The sequence below is a fragment of the Podarcis bocagei genome (assembly GCF_964188305.1).
Source record: "Podarcis bocagei genome assembly, chromosome: 2".
Taxonomy (NCBI): Eukaryota; Metazoa; Chordata; class Lepidosauria; order Squamata; family Lacertidae; genus Podarcis; species Podarcis bocagei.
The window spans coordinates 75,809,269-75,836,112 of NC_138126.1; the positions used below are offsets into that span (position 1 = coordinate 75,809,269).

The 26,844-nt window shown below is 41.6% G+C and overlaps 1 protein-coding gene across 4 annotated transcripts in view; it reads right to left on the minus strand.

Moving 5' to 3' along the window:
- Window positions 1-1,862: 1,862 nt before the first annotated feature.
- The window catches only part of FNIP1 (folliculin interacting protein 1), a 90,573-nt gene continuing 65,591 nt past the window's right edge, over window positions 1,863-26,844 (minus strand). For 3 of the 4 annotated variants that reach the window (XM_081185486.1, XM_081185485.1, XM_081185487.1), the window contains 9 exons: window positions 26,092-26,293; window positions 25,182-25,267; window positions 14,626-14,772; window positions 12,835-13,004; window positions 10,683-12,105; window positions 9,733-9,901; window positions 7,368-7,565; window positions 6,416-6,531; window positions 1,863-5,052 (listed from right to left, as the gene is read on the minus strand). In XM_081185486.1, coding sequence (XP_081041612.1) covers window positions 4,974-5,052; window positions 6,416-6,531; window positions 7,368-7,565; window positions 9,733-9,901; window positions 10,683-12,105; window positions 12,835-13,004; window positions 14,626-14,772; window positions 25,182-25,267; window positions 26,092-26,293 — 2,590 coding nt within the window. In that variant the 3' untranslated portion in view covers window positions 1,863-4,973. Of the gene's footprint in view, window positions 5,053-6,415; window positions 6,532-7,367; window positions 7,566-9,732; window positions 9,902-10,682; window positions 12,106-12,834; window positions 13,005-14,625; window positions 14,773-25,181; window positions 25,268-26,091; window positions 26,294-26,844 lie in introns of those variants that run through there. The other variant, XR_014005685.1, reaches the window with a different exon arrangement.

The window sequence follows — 26,844 nt, forward strand, 5'->3', positions numbered from 1 at the left end:
CGAGATGAGCGCCGCAACCCAAGAGTCAGCCACGACTGGACCTAATGGTCAGGGGTCCCTTTACCTTTACAACATAAAGGGTAAAGGTACCCCTGCCCATATGGGCCAGTTGTGTCCGACTCTAGGGTTGTGCGCCCATCTCACTCAAGAGGCCGGGAGCCAGCGCTGTCTGGAGACACTTCCGGGTCACATGGCCAGCATGATGAAGCTGCTCTGGCGAGCTGGCACCAGCGCAGCACACGGAAACGCCGTTTACCTTCCCACTATAAAGCGGTCCCTATTTTTCTACTTGCACTTAGGAGTGCTTTCGAACTGCTAGGTGGGCAGGAGCTGGGACCGAAAGACGGGAGCTCACCCCGCCACGGGGATTTGAACCGCCGACCATGTGATCGGCAAGCCCTAGGCACTGAGGTTTTACCCACAGCACCACCTGCATCCCTTAACAACATAAGAAGTCATAAACAATAAATAAAACATTAAAAAACCCACAACCTAACTAAACAATTTCCTCAACAACCACAAGATCTAAAATAAAGATGCAAAAAAAACCCCAACAGCAACAACCTCACCCACCCCCTGTGCTTGAGCTCATGAAGCAGGTAGTGTAAACTGAATGGCAAGAATAGCGCATATCTGCACTTTTTCTAGACCGCAGCTAGGGTACTGTAAACTGAATGGTAAAAGTATACACCCAAAGTTTCATTGAGAAGATAGCATTTACTAATGCTGGTATTTTCAAAAAGAAGGAATGTCTCCATTCAGATAGACTCATGTTACATCTATGTCATGACTATGCTGGTGGTAAAAATAACTATTCCGCCCTTCCATTGCACTGGAAGATGCAAACGTATGTTCATGGTGGTGAAGCATCTGGAGCAGACTGGCTGAACCTCTGGGCCTCGAATCCTTAGAACTATTCCTCTCATTCTTCTTCCACACAATTACCACTGTATGGGGGGCGGGGACAACAGGCTCACACTTGTCCTCACTGTCATGTCTCCTGCTAGCCAGAGACCCTGCTTTTCAGTCATTGTAGGAGAAGGAGGACAGAAGTTGGCTGTAAGTTAGCAGAATCCCCAAGTGATTTTAAACTTTGTGCAATCTATGTTCTAAATTGCATGGGGAACCTACAACATCACATGAGAAGAGGGTGGGTGAATCAGGTGGATGTGCACAGCACTGCAGGTATCTCACGTTCAACATGGGCACCACAGTACAAAATTTAAATAACAAGAAGCATGACCAAACCCAGGTGGTAGACGCACTTTGGGCTTCAACAGCAGTGTTCCCTGCTTTATGGCAATCACTTTGGAGAAGTTGGACTGAGTTTTGTGATACAGGTAGGAGAAGCAGCGGTGGAGCAAGCCGATCGGGCACCTGGGGTGGTGCCCGGGGGTGGGGCCAGCCACCGTGGGGGCGGGGCAAACCAGGGCAGGACGCTCCTTCGGGCCTCTGAGGAGTCTGCCTGCCTCATCCCACTCAGCCGCCCTACAGCTGAGGGGGAGGCAACGGGCAGACCATTTGGGGCAGCGTGGAGCCTGCAGGTGCCCAAGCCACTGCGTCACTCCCAGGGGAGACGCGTGGCTCAGGTGCGCTGCAGGCTCCGTGGTGAGTGCCACCCAGCTTTTTGTCACTCCCCTCAGTGGTGACACCCGGGTCTGCCCGCCCCCACCACACACCCCTTCCTCCGCCCCTGGTAGGAGGGAGGATCTGCCTTTTCAAAGGGAAAAAAATTAAAGGTTTCACAGAGTGCCTCAAGGCCCTTGGAGTACCTGAAGCAACTTTCTGGATTGCAACATTTTTCTTTGCGAAATACTCTCTCACCAACAGCCCTGTGGAAACAAGACAAAGAAAACTAGCAATTCAATGGACAATATTGTATTTATTGCACAAAGTTCCCCTAAAATTGGGAATGGTTATTATAATACAAGTGCACATCTTGGGAAATATATATATACAAAAACACAAAAGATAACAAGTATGTACATTTTGCCCAGCATATTACACATACCACCATCTACATAATTTAGAGGAGACCAAAAACAAACAAACAAACAAACAAACAAACCCTCTTGAAACATCTAACTTAACTAACGGGTTTTAAAAGGCGAGATTTAAAATCCGGCTTTGGATTTCCCCGCTTTTCTTGGCAGCCTTGCATTTGCAGGCTGCGGTAGAAAGACATTTGCTAGTATGTATGTGTAATACACTTAAAATTTATTCTCAGCCTTAAAATTAAGACATATTAATGGACATTGGGAATATTGCAAAAATCAAAGAGATTAGTTTTGCATATACATTGTTCTGAAAAGCATGATACATTAAGAGGTCAACACTACAGTGCTGTTATAGTTCCCTTTTTTAAAAAAAAAAAAATCCAAACAAACAGGTGTATGTAGTACCTTGATTCTGCATGTACCATAAACAATTATCAGTCACAGGAAAGCATGCCATCATGCTACAATGTCTTTTGCACAGTAACCATTCCAGAAATATCATTCGGACAAGCATAAAAAATATTTATTCTTGCATCTCAAATGAACCCAATGCTGGGGAGAGATGGGTAGCGTTTGGTTATCAAATGCCTTTGAAGGCATGTGAGAGACTACATCTATGGCAACACTTATTACTGCTTGAATAGAAGATTTTATCAGGCCGCCTTACTGATCCTACATGCAACTGCACTTGCAAGTCGGTGTGTAGGATTGATACATTGGAACACCACACTTCAGAGTGTCAGCTCACCTAGGGAGCAACTTGAACGGCTGTTTCTGAAACAGCAAAACCCACCATCAAGTGATGTAGCCTAGCAGCTGTGCAGACTGTTGTAAAACAATGCAGAAATGGATGGAAAGGAAGTGTGGGATGAAGGACAGGAGACATCATATGCCACCATTAAATCTAGGAACAGTGCAAATCTTGGGGTTCTGGGGTAAGCAATTTATTAGGGAGGAGGTATTGCTCAGCAGCAGGGCAAATGTTTTGAATGGAAAGTCCCCAATTCAATCCCTGCCATTTCTACTTAAGGATCTAGAGACAGGGCACAGCAAGACCTCTCTCTGAGACCTTGGGAGAGTCAATTCCAATCGGAATATAGATTACTAAACTAAGTGGACCAAAAGTTTTGATTCGATATGGGCTAGCTCCTTCTGTCTGAAATCCCTAAGAAAGCATAGCAGGGCATTCTTGGTCCATTTGTACAGGATGCTTCTTCAGCTGTGTGACAACCCCTGCTCTATATGGCGCAGCTGTCAGATCAGGGCGCACAATTGTAATCTTCAACCTATGTACCCATGTCTAAACACTTCAGCCTGAAGAAGCAAAAGCACTTGAGCAAATGCAATAGTCTCAACCGAAGGTGGCGTGAGACTTAAATTACGAAACTATTTGCAGGATTTGAGCGGAACCAAAAATCAGCCGGGCATGCAATTGTTTCCAGGACTGCAATTTTCACCTGCACAGAGAGCAAACAGTTAAAAGGTCTGGCATGGCAGGTGTTATTTTAGTAAATGAGGAAATATATACTTTTAATTTTCCCTGTGGGATGACATATGAAATTCAGAACACTAATAATTAAATTAATTAATGACGAACATATGGTTAGTGGTGCTAGATGCTAGGAAAAATGAGCCCGCATGTCCCAATATTCAAAGTGAGGTAGTAGAGCCTGCTCAGAATATTATCTATTCATCTACTTATATGCATGTCTTATAAATTATGGCTCCCTCATTAGAAATATTTGATGTTATTGCTTAATCAAGGATAAAACTATGAGGGGGAAGGGACTACATAGCTACTCTTTTTTATTTAAGTCAATTATTAACAAACATGGTGGCATCATCAGAGTAGCTTCTACTAAATGATGCTGATGCAACTGTTAAACTGTGGTGTAAAACAAAATCTGATGCTTCAAAACAAAATTTGCTTAAGTAGTTAAGGGCAACGTTTTTTCAGTACTCTTATTCTGTATCCAGTTTTGGCTCTTATGGTATACATTATCTCTCTTTCATATTGAAATCTGCAAATTTTATGTTTTATGAAGTTAAGCACCTGAATCACCTAGATATTAAAGGGCCTGGAGGGCAGGCAACTTTTATTTATTGTGCTTCAAACAGGACAAGATCAAAGTAAATAAAGTCTTGTGTGTGTGTTTGTGTTTTAAATCAACATTAACAAAATGTGGGAGACAAATTTCATTTAACATTTCCTAGGCCAAATGTTCTGTTTTCTGGAGTACTTAGACAGCAACACAACATCAGAACAACATCAAAAGCATAATGTCGATTACACACCCAAATTATGGTAAAATGAGATGTGTTTCTTGGCTTGAACTCCCAGACATCATATCCACGGGGAAATGCCTGCAGACACATTTCTGAGGTGAGTGCTATTAGCAGGCTACGATCCAAGTCCCTTACCTCCATGTAAATTGAACATTCCCCCCAGTAAAAGAAAGAAAGAAATCTTCAGCAGTCTCAACTTTTAGCACGGAAATGGTTAAAACTGTTACAAATAGCTGTAGCTTTGTTGTTATTTGTTTTAAATGCTCTCCTAATTTGTACCAAGTAGCCAGCTGGTTCTATTCTCTTGTATAAACAGTAACAGCACTGCATATGGTTATGAAGAGTTCTAACCTCCAGTAATCCTGTCATTTTAACAGTTTGCAGTTATATGCATTTCAGAAGTTATTGCCCAAGCCAGCCCTCCAAGTTCTAGTGTCTTCTCTAGTGATCTGGTCTTTTACTTATTTTTTTATGGATGGAAGGAAGGAAGGAAGGATGGATGGAAGGAAGGAAACAACTTCATTTGTTTGCACATCATGTATTCAGTTGCAGAGGCACACAGTCAAGTCAGCAAGCTGTTCAGCCTATTTGCCTGAGGGCAAGAAAGAGCCCGGACAAGAACGGTTCATGTTTGCTTCCTTGTCTTCCACTTTATAAAAAATAAAGTTATTGTCTTTGCCCTTTGGTATTTTAGAGCAGAATCTGGGCAACGTAAGGAGAGTGGGTGCTTGCTACAGCTGCCAGTAAAGGGAGGTCACTGGATTCAATCCTGAAAGAAAGACAGATGGGCATTTTCAATCCAAGCTCGCAATCTCAATATTCCGCAGCTTATTAACATGGCATAATATTTGTCTCATGTCAAGGTACCTGCACTTAGACTATTAAAACATCAGCAGTTGTATGTTTAAAAAGAAATAAAGCCTTTGAACTGTCAAGACACTCCAAATATATTGCAGTAGCCCATATGCATTTATATAATTAAAGAGCATGCTAATTTATATCATAAACACACATGACCAGCTTGTTTGTCACAAGCAGCATTCCCTCTGGCGACAGGTCTGTATTACTAAAGATTTAATTGTTTCCAGCTGTCTTGGGACCCAAAGTTAACTGAAGCAAATGAAAAAATTCCAACAGACCCAATGAATCTTAGATTAGACCCTTGGGTTGAAATTTAGATTGCATTCTTAAAACTAGATGGGAATTAACACCTCTGCACTTTCCCCTTTAATTTCTCAACAGGCCATCTGTTACAGACCCTCCTTGTCTAAAGTCTATAAAAAGACTTGCTTCTTCTGTAAAGAGGTGGTGTGCACTTTTCACTAGGCAAACAGCTGCTAATCTTCAAGGACCACTTCTCATTGTTCTTGGGGGACAGCAGTAGGCTAGGTTTTGATGGGTAGGTTGTAGTTTGAGGTTTACAGCACAATCCTATGCATGCTTTCTTCAATGCGCAAGGAAATGAGAATGGAATTGTTACCCTAGTTCAGGTATAGGCAAACTCGGCCCTCCAGATGTTTTGGGACTACAACTCCCATCATCCCCAGCTAACAGGACCAGTGGTCAGGGATGATGGGAATTGTAGTCCCAAAACATCTAGAGGGCTAAGTTTGCCTATGCCTGCCCTAGTTGCTGATTCCAAGCACAGCTGGAAAACTAACTTATTTCCTAAGCAGCATGTGCATTAAAAACCTTTCAAGTTCTGAAGAATTCTGCAGCTGGGTAGAATACAGTGGTACCTCAGATTACAGACGCTTCAGGTTACAGACTCCGCTAACCCAGAAATAGTACCTCAGGTTAAGAAATTTGTTTCAGGGTGAGAAAAGAAATCGTGCTCCGGCTGTGCGGCGGCAGCAGGAGGCTCCATTAGCTAAAGCGGTGCTTCAGGTTAAGAACAGTTTCAGGTTAACAACAGACCTCTGGAACGAATTAAGTACTTAACCCGAGGTACTACTGTATGCTTAAAATGAGAAGATTGCACCTTATAGTACAGCCTTATCAATGGCACTGCTATTTAACAATGAGCAAAATCTTGACACAAATAGCCCTACAGCTTCGTTTACTAGTCTAGGCTGTGTGTTCAGGATAAGGTTACATAAGAGCTGAGGACAAGGAAGCTATATGGACCATACCCCAGTACCACTCCCAGCTCCTTCACATGCACTCGCATCTGGCCTTTGAGATATTCAGACAACATTTTGCTCTTGAAGTACAGCTCCTGCAATCGATCTTCAAGGTGCATGACACACTGGAGGCAAAAGAAAAGAGAAACAATGTCACAAACCAGTCCCTAATCTCAGTCAAAATGGCAGTCCATCCAACCATGCTACCTTCAAGGTACATCAACGTAAATACATTCTGAGTTTATTTCCTCCATTGAGGAGTTAGATCAAATTACATCTTTCTTTCTTTAAAGTACCAAAGTGACTGATTAGATGTTAACAGGTTATGTTCTGTTTGGGCCTTTATCATCTACTGTAACCAGATGGCTATGTTGTTGAATATAACCAGGGATGAGCTGAAAGAGGGAAATGTAAGTGTTGTGGAAAAATTTGCCTATGTGGAATTTATACACTCTATTTCAGCCACTGTTTGTGGAAGCTTGTGAAATGAGGTAATATTTACCTCATTTCACAAGTGACTATTTTTATTTTATTTTAAAATTACATAATTGTACAGTGGTACCTAGGGTTACATACGCTTCAGGTTACAGACGCTTCAGGTTACAGACTCCGCTAACCCAGAAATAGTGCTTCAGGTTAAGAACTTTGCTTCAGGATGAGAACAGAAATCGTGCTCTGGCAGCGTGGCGGCAGCAGGAGGCCCCATTAGCCAAAGTGGTGCTTCAGGTTACGAACAGTTTCAGGTTAAGAACGGACCTCCAGAATGAATTAAGTACTTAACCTGAGGTACCACTGTATATTACTTGTAAGCCCTCTTAGTAGAATTTGTATCCTGAATGGCAAGATCTATCTATCTGTCTGTCTATCTGTCCATCTTCAATCAGAGTGGTGCCAGGAAAAAAATACCCTCATTCTGATTAGGCTTTGTGATTTCATCTTGCCTCACAGGTTGGGTACTTACAAAATTTGGAGATAAATTATGCTTATAAAGCTGAAGAGTGGAATGAAGCAGGTTGGAGACAAGGTTAGAAACTAGCACATCCTTCCCGAGTTTATTATCGGTGATTCGCCTCTGGCTACTGGCCACTTGTACTGTCCATTTGTCCGTGTCTGCGATAATGCAGACAGCTTCTGCAATTGGTTCATCCAGAACAGGGTGCTAGAAGGCAAAGAAAAATACGAGGCGTAAGCCACAATAAACATTGTAAATAAATAAATACATTTTTTTCTGAGCATCAGTCGGATTTGCGAACACTCCTTGAAAAAAAAGGAACCTTGGCATGAACACTTGGAAGAATTTAGTAGTTGTGCATGCACTTTGCCACATGTGCTTTGGGTTAAATCCTAGCACTATAAAATATAGCGATTAAACTTTCACTGCATTCAGTGCAGCCAAGAACCAGGATCCTAAGAACTGTGAAACTAGCCAGCATGCCCACGGGAGTCTTGAGCTTAAGGTTCTAGGACAGCAGTCCCAGATGCCATATGGCAAGCCATTTCTGCAACTGCTATAAGCTTCTACGGCAGTTTGTGATATGGCATGGAACCATGGAGAAAAGCAAACCCTTAGACATGCCTAAAATATTGTTTGAATTTCTCTCTGTGTGTGCACACGTGCCCGCTTCTGATGTATAAGGAAACTTCCAAGTCTCACGGGTTATTGAAAAGATATATAATTTAAAATCCTGTAACTAGTTAAAAGCTCAAAACATCTTAAAACTGTTTTGCCCTTTTCTCTTTGCAAAATTACCCCTTGCTAATTTTGCATTTTTCTCTGGTCTGAGCAAGTAGGATCAGTTTAGATATGGCTCAGTTAGCTTCTACTTGATACTGCGAGAAGACCAGCAGAGGGTGCAAGGAAACACTTATGTAATAATGGGTTTGAAGTATTTTTCATTTGTATTCTTTTTAAAAACACACGCACAAACACAGATTAAGCATGTCTGCATTATTCAGATTTGGGGTCCTCAACTGATTTAATTCCCAATATTAGAAAAACAATGTGAGCAAACAAGGATACTTTTAATTTTCACAGCTAAGGTACAATATTCTCTATGTATATTCCCCATGACTATTGTTGATGTTTGAAGTTAAATTATAGTCTAGGGGGGAAACATAACAGTTTTCTCTCTTTTTTGGTATAAAAAGGGGGTGGGAAGCATTCATTTCAAGTAAAAAGACACAGTACTTCTAGAAACAAAATGTTAGTTTCTACATCCAGTGTACTTTTGATCTAAAGGCTCCTGTAACACCAAAAATGGTTGAAGGATAAGTTTAAGCCAACTGTTTGTCTTAAAAAGCCATTTAAAATAGACATTTCTAATTGTAATGTTCAATATATATTGCCTTCTTAATAGTCCATTATTAATTTTATATGTTGGTAATGATTTTTTTAACCATTTACCATTTCCCCCCCCAGTGATTTGATAAGAACATTTTAAAAATCCCTCTGTGGATGAGATCAAGTGGGGAAACAGATAGCTTGGAGGTCTTAGGAGCCAGAAAGTGATGGTGGCAGCCATCCTTTTGCTTGCCTCCAGTAGCTCACAGTATTGGTGAACCTGTGGTCCTCCAGGTATTGTTGGACTGTAATTTCCAGTTAGCATAGTCATTGGAAGGCCATGATGGGAACTGTAGTCCGGCAATATCTAGAGGGGACAGAGGTTCCCCACCCTTGTGCCTTCCAGACTTTTACATGGACACTGCATTCAGCTCCTGGCTAAATCAAATGACAAGGTGGCTTACAAGGTAAGGTGATTTTGATTTTAAAGGATCTTCATCGTCATAGAACTTAGAGGTTCAGAAATTTGACTGCCAATGGGAAAAAAGGCATCCCCAATGGATTTGTGCCAATTTCTAAGAACACTATATCCAAAAGACTTAAGGACAACAAGCTTTTTCTAGATTTTTACCACTTACTTTTAAAGTGCTTTTATCGGGGCCTTATCTTAATCTGATATCGAATGGTTTTGTTTAACCTAACTGGCTGCAAAATTAGCAAGCAGTCTGTCAATATTTTATTGTTTCTTTAAGTATAATTTAAGAGGCTTCCCAAAATGTTAATCATAGTACTTCCATATCAGACTCAACACTACAAAGGATATTGGCAGTAACCCTCCAACTCATAAGTCTCAAAAACTGTTGTTCTATACTGCATAAACGTTTCTCATCTCTGTGACCGTTAGGAATCTTTGTTAAATGAGATTGTGGAAATCAGAAATGCTTAACAGAATTACAACTTCATTCCTACTCCAGCAGGCTCCAGAAATATTTCCTTTTGTTGACTGTCAAATATAAATTCATCTGTTGGATATAGTTTAAATTACCTGTACCGCATGCGACAAATCTGACATCAAACAGTGTCTCAGTTTCTCATCATTTCCTACTCCTTGCAAAACAAAGTCAGGTACGTAAGATGAACAGTAGCCACCTAGCAAGGACCTTCCAAAATTGGCAATACTGGGCTGGACAGAGTTCACTTCAATTAATTTTGACCTGAAAGAAAGGTATAACATGGGCATGTATACTACAACTAGCACTGTTTTCTCTCTATTTCAGTGTGCAATCTAGTGCACAGTTTATGTACACTTAAGACCCTCTGCTTCAGTGGGACAGGAATCACGTAAACCACAAGGCTGGATGGCAGTCTTTGGGGGAATCATTTTGTCTTCATTGTTGATCCAAGGGTAGAAGATGTTAGAAAATGGGTTGAAAGAAAGTTTCAGTTTGAGGACAGGATAAAGTACAAACACCTAAACTATATGAACCAGCGCTGAAACTAATAATTGTAACAGTTTTTGTTCCCTTAGTCAAGTGCTGTTCTTTTAATAGACTTTCCTAAATTAGCAGTATACTCCACAAAGTGTGAAAGGTAATTAGAGCCTCTTTTAAGTTGCAGCCTCAGTGAAATAAGCAACTCTTACATTGCTGCATTGCTTAAATTAATGCCCAGCTGGGGGAGAGTCCAGCTGAAATAATCAATGCTGTATCACTTGCATGATGAAAGCATAGGGCTGGATCCAGACTAAGTTATGCTTTACTCCTACTGAAATGCATAGGTGCAAGTTAGTCATGGGTAACTTAATTCCCATTGACTTCAATAGGGCTAAAGCAAGACCAAAGTAGACTGGATCCATCCAATAAGATTACAATCTATTTCTATAATATATACACAGTATTTTCTGTCTCTAAGATGCCCTGTTTGCCTTTTAACTCTAATGCCATTGTTTCGTAGGAATGTAATACATTTGGCCTAATCTCGGTCAGAAATACTTACCCAGGAAAAGGTATGTCCTCTTCTTCTGCCCACTCTTCTTGCTCTGCTCCGTAATAGTTACTGTTTATTCTGGCCACATCATGAGCAGCATCTTCGCTTTCACTGTCACCAAGGGCACTGTCTGAGCTCTCATTTCTTGGAATGTCCCAATCCACACCTGGGTCAGCCTTTTTCTCAAAGTTCTCTCTGTCCCCATGGGGGACACACATAGAGATTTTGTCTCTTTGGTCCTGCTCTGCAAAGCAGTTTTTGCAAGTCTCTTGACGAACAGATTCCATAAACTTACAAAATTCACTGGGGGGCTTTTTGTTCTTTGTACACACTTTTGGGGGAAACTCTAAGCTACTGCTAGGATCTAGAATGTCTGTTGTTCCTTTTACTGGAATATCATCAATAGTCCTGTTTTCTACTGAACTTTCCTCATATTCATCAAGCAAGCTTGCACTTTCTGCACCATAAGGTGTCCAATTCTGGATCTCTCTGGCAACCTCAGGAAACACTTCAGGCGTATTCTGATCTCTTTTTTGGTCCTCAAGGGTTTGTGTTGCTTCACAGTTCTGATCAGCAGGTACTCTTTCTTCAGCATCCAACTGGTTGCTGTGCCTGGCCATTTGCTCCACTGCTGCTTGACTTCGGAGCTCGATATCCGAATCAGGTGACATGGAATCTCCAATGAGGAAGGTCACCTTTGTTTGAGCCTCAGCCGTGCTGCAAGGAATTGCATCCGACGAGATTTTGTCGGGAGGCTTCTTCTCTACCATTGCACTTGTAGATCTCGTTACTTCAACAGCCTGATTAGCAGAATCTAATGAATCCTCACTCCTCCATGATCCACCTGTTGGTTCCAGTCTGGATTCTGCCAACATGCAGGTTTCTACTGAGGCTGATCCTAAGAAGACCTCTTTCTCTAACTTTATATCCAGGCAAGAGGTCATTGTTTCTTTGCATTGCTTGACATCAGCAGGTCTTTCTTGGCAGTCAGCAGGTGCAGCCCTGCATTCATCTGAAAGAGCCTCAACCTCCACTTTTGAGATATTCTGGGTATTTTCTCTTTCCTGTCCTGAAACAGCCTCTGTATTTTGGGTAGGGTTAAGAGGGCCTTTGCAATATTTACAGCTGCAGTTAGAACTCCTCATTTCTTCAGACTCTTGAAAGGCTAAATTGCTTCTGTTCTTGTGCATTGTGACCAGCACGTACTCCGTTTCCTCTACTTCCCCTTTCTCTAGTGTGGTGGTGATAACGGTGCCAGGCATCACTATGGCTTCATCTTCTCCATTTTCCAGAAGATGAGTCTCTTGCAGTTCAGAGCATCGGATGAAGTAAGTGAGGAAGTACAGCAAACGTTGCACAAGGTCTTGTCGTTTGCCAACCACAACTGTTTTTGATAGTCTGACAGGTGACCCAATAGCTCCATACAGGTCTCCTACAGGACGGAATATAAAAGTAGTATGATAATTACACAACACATGAAAAAATACAGTGTCATGGCTAAAAACTAGATCCTTGAAAATTTCCAAAAATGGACAATAGGCTTATGCAGATTTATAAGATTTGTAAATTATTTTCTTGGAATGACTACGCAAACTTTATCTGCAAAAATATTCTACAGCCCTGCCCTATTTAAAAATAACACCAAATCAGAGCCAACTCCAAGAGTGGGATGTAAAACCATTCAATTGCAATAAACGTCAGCCCTGTTCATATGAGTCTTTGCTAAGCTGGTATGTAACAAAGGCTACAATTCTAAACAAAATTCCCTAGAAGTAAGCCAGCTTGAAGATAATACACCTTTCTTCTGAGTAAGCACTCATAGGATAATACTGAAAAGGCCTTAAGGAATGTCTTTCAGAAAGTAACTTTTATGAGGAAAAGAGAACGCTTCATCCCAAAGTATGAATAAGGGGTACATGGAAGAAACAGGAAGAAGGCACAAGTGGAGCCACTGAGGAGGGAAGGGGGAATATAATTACTTAAAAGGCAGGTTTATTTCTTATTTATTTTATTTTATTCAATAGAAAATTGTTGACACAGTGATTTGTTACATTGTTTTCCTTTAACTACACTTCTACTCCACTGGTTTTCTATTACAGTATAGTCAACCTTTAAAATTTTTGTCCTTAGAATAAATATCCGAGTGTGATTTCAGACATACCCAACTGTGCCCACAATGGATTGTATGGATGAGATTTCGCCAACATGTCCACACTTTGTGAGGAATGCTTTTCTAGAAAGATTCTGATGGGCGGCTGGCCATTTGGCATGACGGTTGGGACCCAGGCTAGATGGTTTGTCAAAATTGCAGTCAGAAGAGCTGGTAAAAATCTGTAAGGGGGAAAAAACAAAACCATTCACAATCCAAAATCCCAACTCACGGTTCTTTTCCATCCGCTTTTGTAAAGGGAACCCCATTATGCACTAATCACGCCTCTTGTTGTGGTAAAGTTTGAATCAGGGATGCTGGGTGAGAGGGTGGGGAGTCTCATGCACACCCACAGCTCCCATGCATAACAACACTGGCTTTCCAATTGGGAAGGAGCGACATATTTCCAGAGGATATATGCAGACATAAAATGAAGAGTTACGTTGCATCTTGTACTAGAGTTTTACAAGCTCCCTAGAGTGCTTAAACTGGGGCTCTTGAATAAAACTGCTACGCAGTCTGAAACTTATTTTTGCTCTGCCGTGTTGCCTTTTTAAAAAGCTTCCAGTATTACTATCTTTTAAATGTCCTGCGTGCAATCCAGAATGTTAAACCGGACAGGTGTTTTTGGATCTGCAAGGCGGAAGCTAGATCGCAGCTTGCATGGTGCCTTGGCAAGAAAACCTTATTATGCCAAACCCTGGATTAGCCCCCCTGAAGTAGTTCTTTTGAAATATGGCCATAGTATTGCACTGTGCTAATTTTATCATGGTTTAATTTTTGATAGTTTAGAAGGCAATTTCAACATCTGGCAGCCAGTGACTTCGTAGTATCTGGTTTCAGTACTGTTTTGAAGTTATAAGGTTTGGCAGTTTGTCTCTAATTTTCTTTTCTGTTCAAGCACATCTTCATTCTGTCAGTCAGCCATCAGGTCTCATTGGCTCAAAGTCTTAAAAGGAGGCCAAAGTTTCAGACTTCTGTTTTTGTTTTTGAATACCATAGCAACCAATTGTAGTTGCAAACACAGCATAATTTTGACTAAAAATTGTTAAAAGGTTTTAAGGAATAAAATATTTTTTCCTGAATAATATTTTTATAAGATGAGATGAAAGTAATTCTTCACTTAAAGCAGACTTTTACTCTACCAAGGCTCAGCATCAGACAATTGTTATTCTCCAATCATTAATGGCGCTATTAATATTGCCTATTAAACATTTTTTAAAATACTGAAAACTACACCTAAGTTAATTAACAAATATTTTAGATGCTAATTAATGAAGGATGCAATCTATACACATTTAGTTGGAGCAGGTGCCATTGAACTGAATGGAACTTACATATGACTGCACATGCATAGGATTCAAATGCCAATACATTAAAGAAATCAAAAAAAATTTAATTTTTGTGGATTTCTTATGTATTTTCACCAGATACTGTTACTGAAAATATGTCTCTGGATTTTGAGATAAGGCATCTTCTGTTTCCTTCATGAGGTTTGCAGCTTTTTATAAGAACAAAACATTGTTACAGGTGGGGCCTTTACTGAGATTTTGATACCATTAGTAATAGTGTCTATTATCCCTTTGGATGGAATGGTCTCCACATATTCCCACATGCCCTTTTCACCACCCACGTCCTCTCTTTTCATTATACATAATACTTTTTTTTATTCTTTACTTGGGACTACAAGGGAGCATAGGGAAGGAAATCACCTTTTGCCACTGTCTCTTTTTTTAAGGACTATTTTGCCTTTAATGTTACAACAATAAAAAGCCAATAGGAGAAAGACGAGAAATGCTTTACTGGTTCTTGGAGGCTTGTTCCATTAAGAAAATAAATTCCTTCATAAAGCGATGGCAGAGCTGGTTCTTCTCAGGCATTCCTGACATCATGGTAAGCCAAACAGGTTCTGCAATCCGTGGCATGGTGTAGAGGTTACAAATTGTTGTTCTAAAGTAGAAAGAAGAGAACAATAGGTCACCAAAGTGACACATCTGTTATAATATATGGCTCCAAGAGCCATTTGTGCCAAGAAAAGAGGTTATTTGATTAGCAACTGAAAAGTATACAATGTCCCCCAAGCCACTCCATGGCTTTCAGAACCACCTATAATTTAATGACATAGTGGTGTCCCTGCTCTGTCTCACTGTCACAAAACGTTCCCTTCTGTCCACTCCAATATCTCCAAGTGCCTCTCTGGTACTTCTGCATGTATGCTTCATTGTCAGGTCAAGCTCAATGTGTCTAAGACTGGTCTTCTCTTCTTTCTTCCCAATCCCTTCTTTCCTTGTTCACGTCCTTATCCACTGACAGCCATCCTTTTGATCAGGCACATACCCTTGTTTTTCTTTTTGACTTCTCTTTCTCCTTTGTTCCCCTTATTCAGTCTCGCTTAATCTTACCCATCCCTATGCCTCTTCCTTTCTGTCCCCATGGCAAAAACCAGGCATAGGCAAACTTGGCCCTCCAGAAGTTTTGGGACTACAAGTCCCATCATCCCTGACCACTGGTCCTTTTAGCTAGGTATCATGGGAGTTGTAGTCCCAAAACATCTGGAGAGCTGAGTTTGCCTATGCCTGGCAAAAACCCTTGCTTTGTGTCCTGGTTATTTCTTGCCTTGTCTACTACAATCTTTGCCTCTCTGGCCTTCCATTTGCTTATCTTGGTCCACTCATGCCAATCCAGCATTCTGTTATCACAACTGTTCCCTCACTACACAATCATGTGACACCCCCTTTTTAAATCCCTACGCTGCCTTCCTGTCTGATCCTAGATCCAGCACAAACTTCTCATTCTTACTTTTAAAACTCTCAAAGGCCCTGCCCCGCATATCTCTGCTCTTACCTCGACACACCCCTGACTGCCCCTGTTCCTCATCCAGCTCCAATTCACTGCTAAAGACTCGCCTTCTTCACAAAGCCTCCAGAACAACACATAAGGTCCAAAATTCTACTTTAATGAAGCTGAACAACACTTCATTGAAATAACTGAATACAGTGGTACCTCGGGTTAAGTACTTAATTCGTTCCAGAGGTCCCTTCTTAACCTGAAGCACCACTTTAGCTAATGGGGCCTCCCACTGCTGCCGTGCCGCCGGAGCACGATTTCTGTTCTCATCCTGAAGCAAAGTTCCTAACCTGAAGCACTATTTCTGGGTTAGCGGAGTCTGTAACCTGAAGCATATGTAACCTGAGGTACCACTGTATCCTCCCCCTGTTTACTTCAGTCTACGTCCCTTTCCTGCCGCTGTTCCCTCCCTCTGAGTCTATTTTTAGATAGAAATACCCTCGGTTTAGGGAACTCTCCTCCCATTCTTTGTAAAGTGTATAAACGGGACTGCATAAACAATATTTTAGTTCAACAAATTCACCTGAAACGTATTTTAAAAACAAACCCCAAATTCATGGAAATTCCCAATTCCGTGAGGAAAATGAGACCGGGGAAATTTCATGAGTATCCTTATTGCAGCTTTTAAACTACAAAATGTCACCCTGTTTCTATGTCATTTATCCCTGCATCACTATCATGAGGTTTAGGTTTGGCAAGAGGGAATTGCCTAACATCCTATTCTCCTAATCATACTGCACGGGTCCCCTTATCTTCAGAGGTTAGTGAAGGGCATTTTCCTCTAAGCTCGGTGCTATCAGGATGGACATTCTTCAAACAGCAAGCCAAAGGCTGCTTACAGAGAAAAGAGTAAGGTCCCACAGTAGTTGCCAGAAATGATGACTCAAGTTTCATTTTAGAAATAGCATCACAAGTCTCATTACAACTGCAGAAGTCCTGGATATAAGTGCATTAGAGCTTAGAACAATTTTTAAATATTCTTACAACTGGGAAGGCATTTCCCTTAATCTATTACTAGCGAGGAAGGTCTGTAGCTCAGTAGAAGGGCATCTGCTTTGCAGACAGAAGGCCCTAGGTTCCATCACTGGCATCTTCAGGTGGAGATGGGGGATAACCTTGCCTGAAATGCTGGTGGGCCAGCCCATGTAGACAATACTGAGCTAAATAGGCCAAAGGTGCCTATTCCTCAATCAGACATTCCTCAATGGAACTGTGTGGCAATAGAAGACAAAATCACCTCTTTAATACATATTAATTTACTGGATTTACTGCCACAAGTTATGGTTTGGGCACTGGCTTTGATGGCTTTAGAAAGAAGTTTGACAGATTCATAGGATAAGTCTATCCATGGCTATCAGGTGCAACAGCTTAATGGAGCTTCCATGTTCATTGGTAGTATACCTGTGAATATGAAGTTTAAGTGAAGGGCATACAAGTGAGAAGAGCTACTGCCTTAATGCCCTTGCTTGTGAAACGTCTTGTGAGAGCATCTCTAGGTTGAGTACAGGCTTATTTCCACAGACTACTAAATATTTCACAGACAGCTTCATATTGTAAGGGGAAAGGGATGTGCTAACTAAGAGCATCTTTTAGGATAATGTTAAATGGGATTCAGCAGCGTAATTGCTGAGGGGCAAAAAAACCCACATTTTTTTATCGAAAGTGTCATAAACGAGAGACTATACCAAAATGATTGAATAAGTAAGAGCAGTGTTGCAAGTGGCCTTCAGTGTCACAAAAAGCTTGCAGTTTACTGTTTGCTGGCATCCACACCTCAGACCCATTAAAATCAGAAGAAAGCTTTCCATAGGATTAACTTTCACTCCTTGGACTTCTGTGGTCAACCCACTGAACAAACAAAGGGCAAACGAGATACCACCTTAGGAGAGCTTAAAATGTGGAGCCCAACTTTTGCTTCACAAAGGTTCGGCCAACCTTAAAAGCCTGAGGTGAAATCTAAAGTTCAAACCAAAATGAGCCTTCTGGGTTCTTGTTTAGCAACATCAACCCCCACAGAAAGCTCTCTGGAAGCTGACTCAATTTGAACTGTGTGCATGTGTGTGTGAGGAAGGAAGCAGTTTCTGTTCCGATACCAAGATATTAAACTATTTGTTTTCGTTGAAGGGCTAGCTCGAGTCTTGTGACTCGTTATTTACTATTCTGGTAACCGTGGCTGCATCTGCAACTGATAGTGTTTCCTCAGAGAGAGATCAGATTCCGCTGGCTGCCTGCCAGCAGGCATGTGACTGCAGCAAAGGGAACCCTCAATGCCAGACATGTAAGTAATTGCACTGAACACGAGGGTGAGGAGTAACTGCCTTTCAGCTCGGCAAATGGGAAAAGGCTTTTTCATTTCTCCCTGCAGTCTCCCGATATATAAACTGCACACATATATTTTTCACCCCTTTGAGGCACTGCTAATGCTGGTGGTCAACAAAGGAGGTTTAAAGACTCTCTCAAGGCAAATCTAAAAAAATGTAGTATAAACACCAACATTTGCCTGCGAGTGCTCCAACTGGAGAACAGCCTTTACTAAAGGTGTAATGGGCTTTGAAGACACTCGAACTCAGGACGAAAGGGAGAAACGTCCTAAGAGGAAGACACGCTTGGCAAACCCTCACCATGATCAACCCTTGCCTGGAAACCTATGTCCCCACTGTGGAAGGACGTGTGGATCCAGAATTGGCCTCCACAGTCACATGCAGACTCACTGTTAAGACCGTGTTCATGGAAGACAGTCTTACTCGGCTATGAGTGAGAAGAAGAAGGAGGAGGAGGAGGAGGAGGAGGAGGAGGAGGAGGAGGAGAAGTTGTAGTTGTAGCCAGAAATTATTGAAGGTCTGAACCAAGTCCCGTATACAAAAGTAGCAATACCCTTGTTCAGGATTTTAAACTTCCTTAATTCTGTATCTGCATCAGCATCTTAATGGGAGTCTAGGAAATCTCATTTAGGAAGCTCTTTATTCCAGTAAAGCGAAAACGGGCCTACACTTAGAAATCATTATGGGAGTCTGAACATTTTTTGAGGATTTGTAGCCAGCCCCATGGGCTTCCAGGGGTACAGAGAGTCTGTCCCTGACAAAGTGAGTACTAAAGAAAACACCACATGGCACTTTTCGCAGTTACAGAGCTACATAGTGGTGTTTTATTTTTATTTTTTTAAGGACCATTAATGTTTGAAGGCAGCGCCACATACCTTTCCTCATCAATCCCTGTAGTGACATACTGCAGATTCAATTCACAATGCTGGAAAATCCTCTCGGATATTTTCATGGCACAGAGAAAAACTCTGGATTCTTCCCACCCCTGGTTACTGCATTGGTCAAAATTGTTATTGGGAGAATGGAGCTAAAAGTAGGCTTTCACATTCACGAAGCGGTTCCCTTGCAGCAAAATATAAATTCAGAATTTCCCACTTTGGGCACTGGTGTGGGGATGTGATGCTTTAACCTACTCCTCAAGTGCAAATTGGATTGAAGTCTCTCATTCATGTCCCAAACAGTTGAAAGCAAATTAACCCATTCACTCTCTTTTGCAATGCTGATAACTGCACTGTTTTACTTGTTGTGGGTGAGAGGAAAAGGGCCCCTAATTAAGGTGAGTGGAGGGTTTGTGCAAGAATAAATGCTACCACGTATGCACCCCAGGAACTAGATATGGGTAACCACACCCACACCCTTTGTAGTATCCTTTGGTGCTTTCAGTGACTGAGATCCATAAATGGAGCCTGTTTTTCCATTTGTGAGGGGGGAAAGTGAGAAATTCCAGATACAGTGGTACCTCGGGTTACATACGCTTCAGGTTACATACGCTTCAGGTTACAGACTCCGCTAACCCAGAAATATTACCTCAGGTTAAGAACTTTGCTTCAGGATGAGAACAGAAATCGTGCTCCGGCGGCGCGGCAGCAGCAGGAGGCCCCATTAGCTAAAGTGGTGCTTCAGGTTAAGAACAGCTTCAGGTTAAGAACGGACCTCCAGAATGAATTAAGTACTTAACCTGAGGTACCACTGTATTTGATATAACTGTTCTGGGCCCAAATCCTTCCTTGGGGGAAACTTTTTAATGTTAATTTTAATCAAAAACAAGGGGTTCTATAGAGTGGCTGTCTTTCCTATCATGGACTAGTTTCTCTGAACTGTGGCAACTGAGTACATGGATATGGGGGGTGCTGGGTCACAAATGTAAACCACCCAGCTGCTTCTGTCGCTCACAGACCTCTGGACTATGGCCAGTGTATTTGTGGACGAGCAGGTTATGAAGACTCCTGCTCTGCCTACTGGGCCACAGTGCTAACATTTTAACACTGACTGACTTGTAAGCATTTTCTTTCTCACCACTATTGTTCAGTTGGGGTCCCTGTTCCCTGGGCAGGCCTGCTTCTTTTAGCGGTTGCAGGAGAGCACTTAAGAGAGTTTTCATGGACTTCAGAGAACTTTACCAATGCTGGTAAAAAACTGTTTTGAAACTGGAGAATAAAAAGGGGTTTATCCATCCATTTGGTTAATGAACCAATTTGTTCTGTGCTCTTATCTCTTAAGGCTTCTGCCCCCCCCCCTTTTAATAAATAGCTTATTTTGGAAGGGAGTTAAAGGCATTCAAGGGGCCAGGATATGTACAACAGACCTTTTTTCTCCCTCTTGGCACTGCTGCTCTGAAAGAGTTGCTGGAAAATGCAGAGGTGCCTAGCTAAATCAGACAGTGAGTCACACTGCACAATGGATATTTTTTTTAAGTGAAACTCTCTCAGGGTGCATTGTGTTTTAAAGCTCTGTGGACAAGGAGTGTCGAGGCTCAGGAGGTGTTTGCTTTAGTCCCATTTGCAGAGTTTCCTCCTTTCTCTGCATATTTTTGTCCCCGAAATGAATGCCATGCGGATATTATTCAGCAGCAAAATCAACATTAATGCACTCAGTTGGCCCTCAGGGGCTTCAGAGCAACCAAACTCATGTGCAAGCAAAGTTGCTTGTTTTCCAGAGGAACTGCAACGTCAAAGAAGCCTGTGTAGCCTCTTGAGTACTAATAGTAGTTTTATAATGAATTTAAATGCTTTGTGCATTTATATTAACTAATAAATATGCAAGGTGGATCTGCAATGTATCACAAGACTAGCAAGATATTTATTAATATCAACACTTCCTAGCAGGAAATACCTTGAGACTGGAACTGTGGCTCAGAATACAGCCTACCTTCGTTTCTGAACTGGTGAGAAACAACAGCAGGGAAAGGTCTTAATTTTCAGATGTAAGCAGAGAACTCAAGGGGGCAGATTTCCTTTACAGCAGCTCTGAAATACCCTCAGTAGTTGGCTCGTAGTAGTTTGTATCCCAGGGAGTGGTATTTTCTTTAGCTCTCTTCAGTATGTGATATTATTTGGCACAAGCACACATTTTTCGGTAGTTGTGGCCAACACCCCCTAAACCATCCCTACCCACTAATTTGCCTTGGCCCAAATAAATACATTCATGTATACTAAAAATAGCCCATATCTTAATTCTAAGACTATCTTCCTTACAAGGCTATACAAAAATGCAAAGATTGTCTCACAGAGGCCTACAACATCCCCTTGCATAAACAAGATTTAAACCTCGGAGGCAGCTTCTTTTAAAAATCTAATCAGCACAGCAAGACATCACATACTGTCAAGAAGGAACACTGCAAAGCTAAAAGAGCAATCAGATACACAAGCTTTGGATGTGCTGTCAAAAATGTCTACATTCCAATAATCATTTATGAACAGTGCAGGCTTGTTCTAAAAATGAGACAGCAGCACATCTGTAACTTGTACAAGGTGGTCTTGAAAGAAAGGGGATGGGTATACAAGATATCTAGTCAGTAGGATGAGTGAAAATCCTGTAGCTTTGCTAAGATAACATTCCCTACAGAATTACACAGGTGAACGTCTCTTTGTGGGTAGTGCACACCTGCATAGGTGGGCAACATAAAGGGGAAGCATGATTTTTTTCTAGGAGCCAGGAAAAATTCACATGCAAATTTTAAATTCAGTTTCTTTGGGGTGTTGTGTTTTTTTTTTAAAGACCCTGCTTTTTATTGCTTGTTTGTTTGTTGTAGTGCAGTTTGTTGCATGTTAATGTTCTGCTTGTTCTGTTGTAAACCGCCTTGGAATGAATTTCTATGAAGCGCAGGACAGAAGTATTAAAAAACTAAATTAAATGTAACGATAAATGATACTGAAATGCTATAACAGAGACTTTGCATGGTAGGCTGCCAGAGCATTCTAGACTCAGTGGGACGGAAAACATAACTGATTATCCTGTGTGTAAAAGCACATAAAATAAAATAGCACTTTCACATAAGTATGCAGGTAAGTCACTGGCAACCTTTTGAATCAATGCTTCTTCAGTAAGGATCAATCTAGTTTGCTGATGTTTGAATGCATCCCTATTCATTGTTTATTGCAAAAAATAAGCCCATATATAAAGCAAATAAAGAAGGGGGATATGTAATAAGAACCTAAAATATGAATATGTTTACTGTAAACCTACAGCTATAGCCAATTTATTATACTGTTAAAAATAGTTGTACAATAATTTAGTTTTCTTTCCACTTTCTGGCCCAATGAAGTGAGTGAAACATTTCTAAGCAGTCAGAAGGCCTCTAAACAGAGCACTGAAACTACAGCTGGTACTGGCCACTGACGTGTGGGAAGCCAGCTTAAAGACCTGAGTTGGCTTTATCTTCTTGCAAGTAACAGGCGATACTACAAAATGTCATCAATATCATAAGCAAGGAAAGTATTCATTCTTCTTCCTTTAAAATGCTATCCTAACACAGCATAGAAATGGTTTTATTTTCTCTCTCTCTCTGCTAGGTTATTAAATTTATTCTGCCAAACCAGCTGATATTTGAATCTCCATTTGATTTCAGCATTTGGCCTCTTTCATTTTTGTTACAAAGAAGGTTGGAAGGAGAATCAGTGATTCTCCTGCTTCACATAAATAAATACTTTTTTTGCTGTGGAATTTGCAGCACTCAAACCCAACGTAGCACTAAAAAAAAGGGGGACTCAACATAGAAAATACCTTGGCAACTAGCCTTTCCACACATTAACATGCTTAGTTAAAAAGTAAAACCACCCAAAGGTAGTTTCATTTGTATGAAAATATCCTGGATTTTGTGCACTCAATTATGCTGCTGTGGAACAATAGTTGCTGCACCATGGAAACCGGGGCATAAAACTGGAAGTGCACACAAACACACACACTCCCAACAAATTATGCAATCAATGTGCCACGTATTTACAATGTGTTTAAAGGCTTAGTCAAGAGTCTCAGTTGTACAGTATAAAGCTGAATTGTTTTCTTCTTCCTAAAGCATATTCCTACTTTCACGTTGGAAAGTGATCCCTACTTGGATTTGCTCTGTGGGGCAAAGGGAACCATGCTCAAATTAATTAATGAAACAGAACCAAGAAGGAGACACAAATCATTCCTTCCAGAGGCATAAAAGGGAGGGAAGTATCCTTCCCATGCCGAATCTCTACTGCAAACCAATCCAAAATGACAGCTGTGTGGGAGGTTGCAGCCCAGTACAACTCGCAAGCATAGGGCTAGTTAGTGCATGAAGGGGTAAAGGACCACACTTGTATTGTTAGAGTCAGTGAGGTTACACCCCCTTCTCCTTCAGAGAGCGAGGAAGCCTTTCTACTTCTTTCCTTCCTTTCTCTCCCCCCCCCCCCATGTAACCAACAGAGTGTTTTCAAGCTTGTGCCCAAGCTTACAGCATGTGTTTGGAGTTATATTCTTTATTTTCTACCCAAATGTATTATCCTTGTTGCTGCATGGAACAATGCATGACTGGGACCTTGATTCTGTAAGTAAAGCCTTTTAAACCTACTTTGCTCATTACAAGGTGGGTAGAAAGAGGGCAGCTGCTGCTGTGTGCAGCTGAATGGGATAAAAAGGTTTAACAACTTATATTCCCAATGCTGCTTATATTTGCCAGTTTAATATTCTGCTACTGGGGCTCACTGTGTGCTAATCCCGTGTTCTGAGTCCAGGAACCCAGCCATCTCACCCTCCACCCAGACATGGGTCCACAGGGATTCATATACAGTGGTACCTCGGGTTAAGTACTTAATTCGTTCCGGAGGTCCGTTCTTAACCTGAAACTGTTCTTAACCTGAAGCACCACTTTAGCTAATAGGGTCTCCTGCTGCCGCTGCGCCACTGGAGCGCGATTTCTGTTCTCATCCCAAAGCAAAGTTCTTAACCTGAGGTAATATTTCTGGGTTAGCGGAGTCCGTAACCTGAAGCATATGTAACCTGAGGTACCACTGTATTAATTCCACACAAGCTGTTTGCATTCCTTGCACAAACCAGGATGGCAGAAGAACTGATAATACAGTCATACCTTGGAAGTTGAACAGCTTAGTTCCCGAACGTTTTGGCTCCTGAACGCCACAAACCCGGAAGTGACTGTTCCAGTTTGCGAACTATTTTTGGAAGAGAAACATCCGACGGGGCTTCCGTGGCTTCCAACTGGCTGCAGGAGCTTCCTGCGGCGAATCAGAAGCCGTGCTTTGGATTTCGAACGCTTTGGAAGTCGAACGGACTTCCGGAACGGATTCTGTTGGACTTTCAAGGTCCGACTGTCTTAATAAATGCAATGCACTACAAGTATGCATCCCCTGTCCTTCAAATCTCTGTCCTAATCCTGACTATACTTGACTATATCTGTGTACTAACTTCCTTGAAGTGTTTTTAAGTTGCACAAACAAATAGAACAGCAAGCCCCTTTAACCTCTCTAGTCATAAAAGAACCAACTAAGCACAAGGTTGGAAAAAAAGTATCACACTGATAGCTCCCAAGCACAGCAAGAGATCTGTCCTGGATTTCCAAAGGCACGGCAGCCATTGCAGCAAGCTCATGACCGTCAATATTTCAGGGGCAAAACTCAGATCTTAAACTATGCGGCCACTTTTGAACAATTTGCTCATGCCAAACAGCAATTTGTTCAGTAAGGATGTTGGCCATAAAGGAGGAAGCCGGGGGAAATTTCTCAAGGGCGCTTCAGTTCTGGTCTTTTAAGAAGACAATCTCTGCTAGGATGGAGGTCCACAGAAACGTGGCTCAAGCAAACATGAGGTGGCAGGACAGCTTCAAGCTGAACAAGGATTTGAATTGTGGGTTTCCACAGCAATGCGTGATGCTTTAGCCTCCACCTGGCACTGGGGATTCAGCTACACAGCTGCAAGTAAAATGCTTTAAATGTGTTGTTATGTGCAATATACAAATGTGACACTAGATGGCAACAGTGAGCTATGCAAAATTCAACGCCTTCTTCAAAACGTTTTTTTAAAAAAGCATTTTCACAGCTAGATTCCACCTGGTTCCCTTGCTGCTCTGCAGTGAACTAGATCTACAGATCTCAGCCGTGAGATGAAGGGCTTAAATGGAAAGTTTTTCCAGATTTAGAAACCCTGAAATTGTTTCCAAGAGAAGCACTCAAATACTTGGCAACGACACACAAGGGTTTGAAACAAACTCACCTGAATTCATTTAAGGCATCCATAATCCTATTATATGCCAAACTCCTCTGGCTGGCATCAGCTGATCGACGGCTCATTTTCATAGCCTTGAAAACAATAGTAAAATATATAACTAACATTAGTCAGGGCAACAGAAAATGAAAAACAATTTCATGTGCTCTGTTCTATCTAAGGTGTACCCGGACAGGCAAACAGTGGGTTGGTTTTTTTGTTTTGTTTTTGTACCATGATAAACGTTGGCTGCTTTCCAAGTTTCATATCAAGGTAGAGATATATGAGGCATATGTGTTTGCACTGTCTTTCTTTTTCCACACTTTTGCTTGCAGAAGGCTATAAAGAGGTCCAAGGTTTCGCACAGAGACTCCTTCACTTCAGGAGCAGTGTTTAAACAGTCCCCTGGATTAATCAGCCTGCACCCAGCAGTAAACATCACTCATTTTGGTGATAGGATTTGTTCTAAGAGATAGGGGCAAAACTCAAGTTGAAGCGAGTTTCAGTTCTTAGGCAAACCAGGTAATCCTACCTCTCTTCTTCTTGTCTCCTGGAAGTGAGTGGCAAGGCTGGGGCTGTCAGATAGGGCACACTCAAGCACCCACCTTGACCTTGCTGTCACCAACTTGCTCCAGCCCAATCCAGCAAAGCCACACAGAAGCCCATGTCGAAAGGGCAGCTCTGCCACATACTATGGCCAAAAGGATGTTCTCTACCACTGAGTTATGCCTTTTCCCCAGAATCAGTGTTACTGAGTCTACTTTTGTGTGCTTTGGCCCATGCCTCGTTCACAGTATGGTCCAGCACCCCTAATTTAAAACTAGTGTGACCCACAATACAATCCAGAAAAACCAAATGACAGAAGCTTAGGCATATTAAAATGGAGATTCTGATTAGAACAGGAGCTGGTGATATTTACCTGTTCTATTGCGCTCTTCAGCTTGTTCATATGGCTCTCAAAAAGAGGGAAGTGTGAGAAAAAGAACTCATTAAATTTGCTGTTTTCTTCTTCATCCTTTGAGAGCGTGAAAATCACCCCAATCGCTATTTTCTTTTTCCTGACAATTCCTGGGCTCGGGCTGGAGCTGTCATCTGATAAGTTAAAACTCTCTTCCACCGACCTTTAGGGGGTTTACAAAGGTTGCAGAGTTAATGACTTCAGAAAATATTTCAAAACTATTTTCTTTAAACATACTGAAGTGAGCCCCCTTTCCCCAAAGCAGTTGTTTCATTTTTAAAACCACGTCTGCTGTAGCTGATCTCAGAACATTGTGAGCATAGAAAGCTGCCGTATATTAAGTCAAACCCATTGGTCCATCTAGCTCAGTACTGTCTGCACTGACTGACAGCAGCTCTCCAGGATTTCAGACAGGGGGTATTCCCAGTCTGCAAGTAAAACAGATTCTCTACTACTGAGCTATGGCAGAAATGTGGCATGCTGGCATTTGCAGGTTGTTCTGGGCATTTGCCGTTAATGGGCTATGTTTTAAAAATCAGGGCTTGCTCTCTTTTGCTGTGTGCACTTATTACAAGGATGAACAACGAACTGTATACCACCATTTTCATAGAACAGTGAGCATCTGTCTCCCATCCTACGTGAATTAACTCTTATGTGCAGGCTTCTTCTCCGAGTCCTGCAGTCTACAGCGTGTGGCAGTCTAGCTTTGCTCAC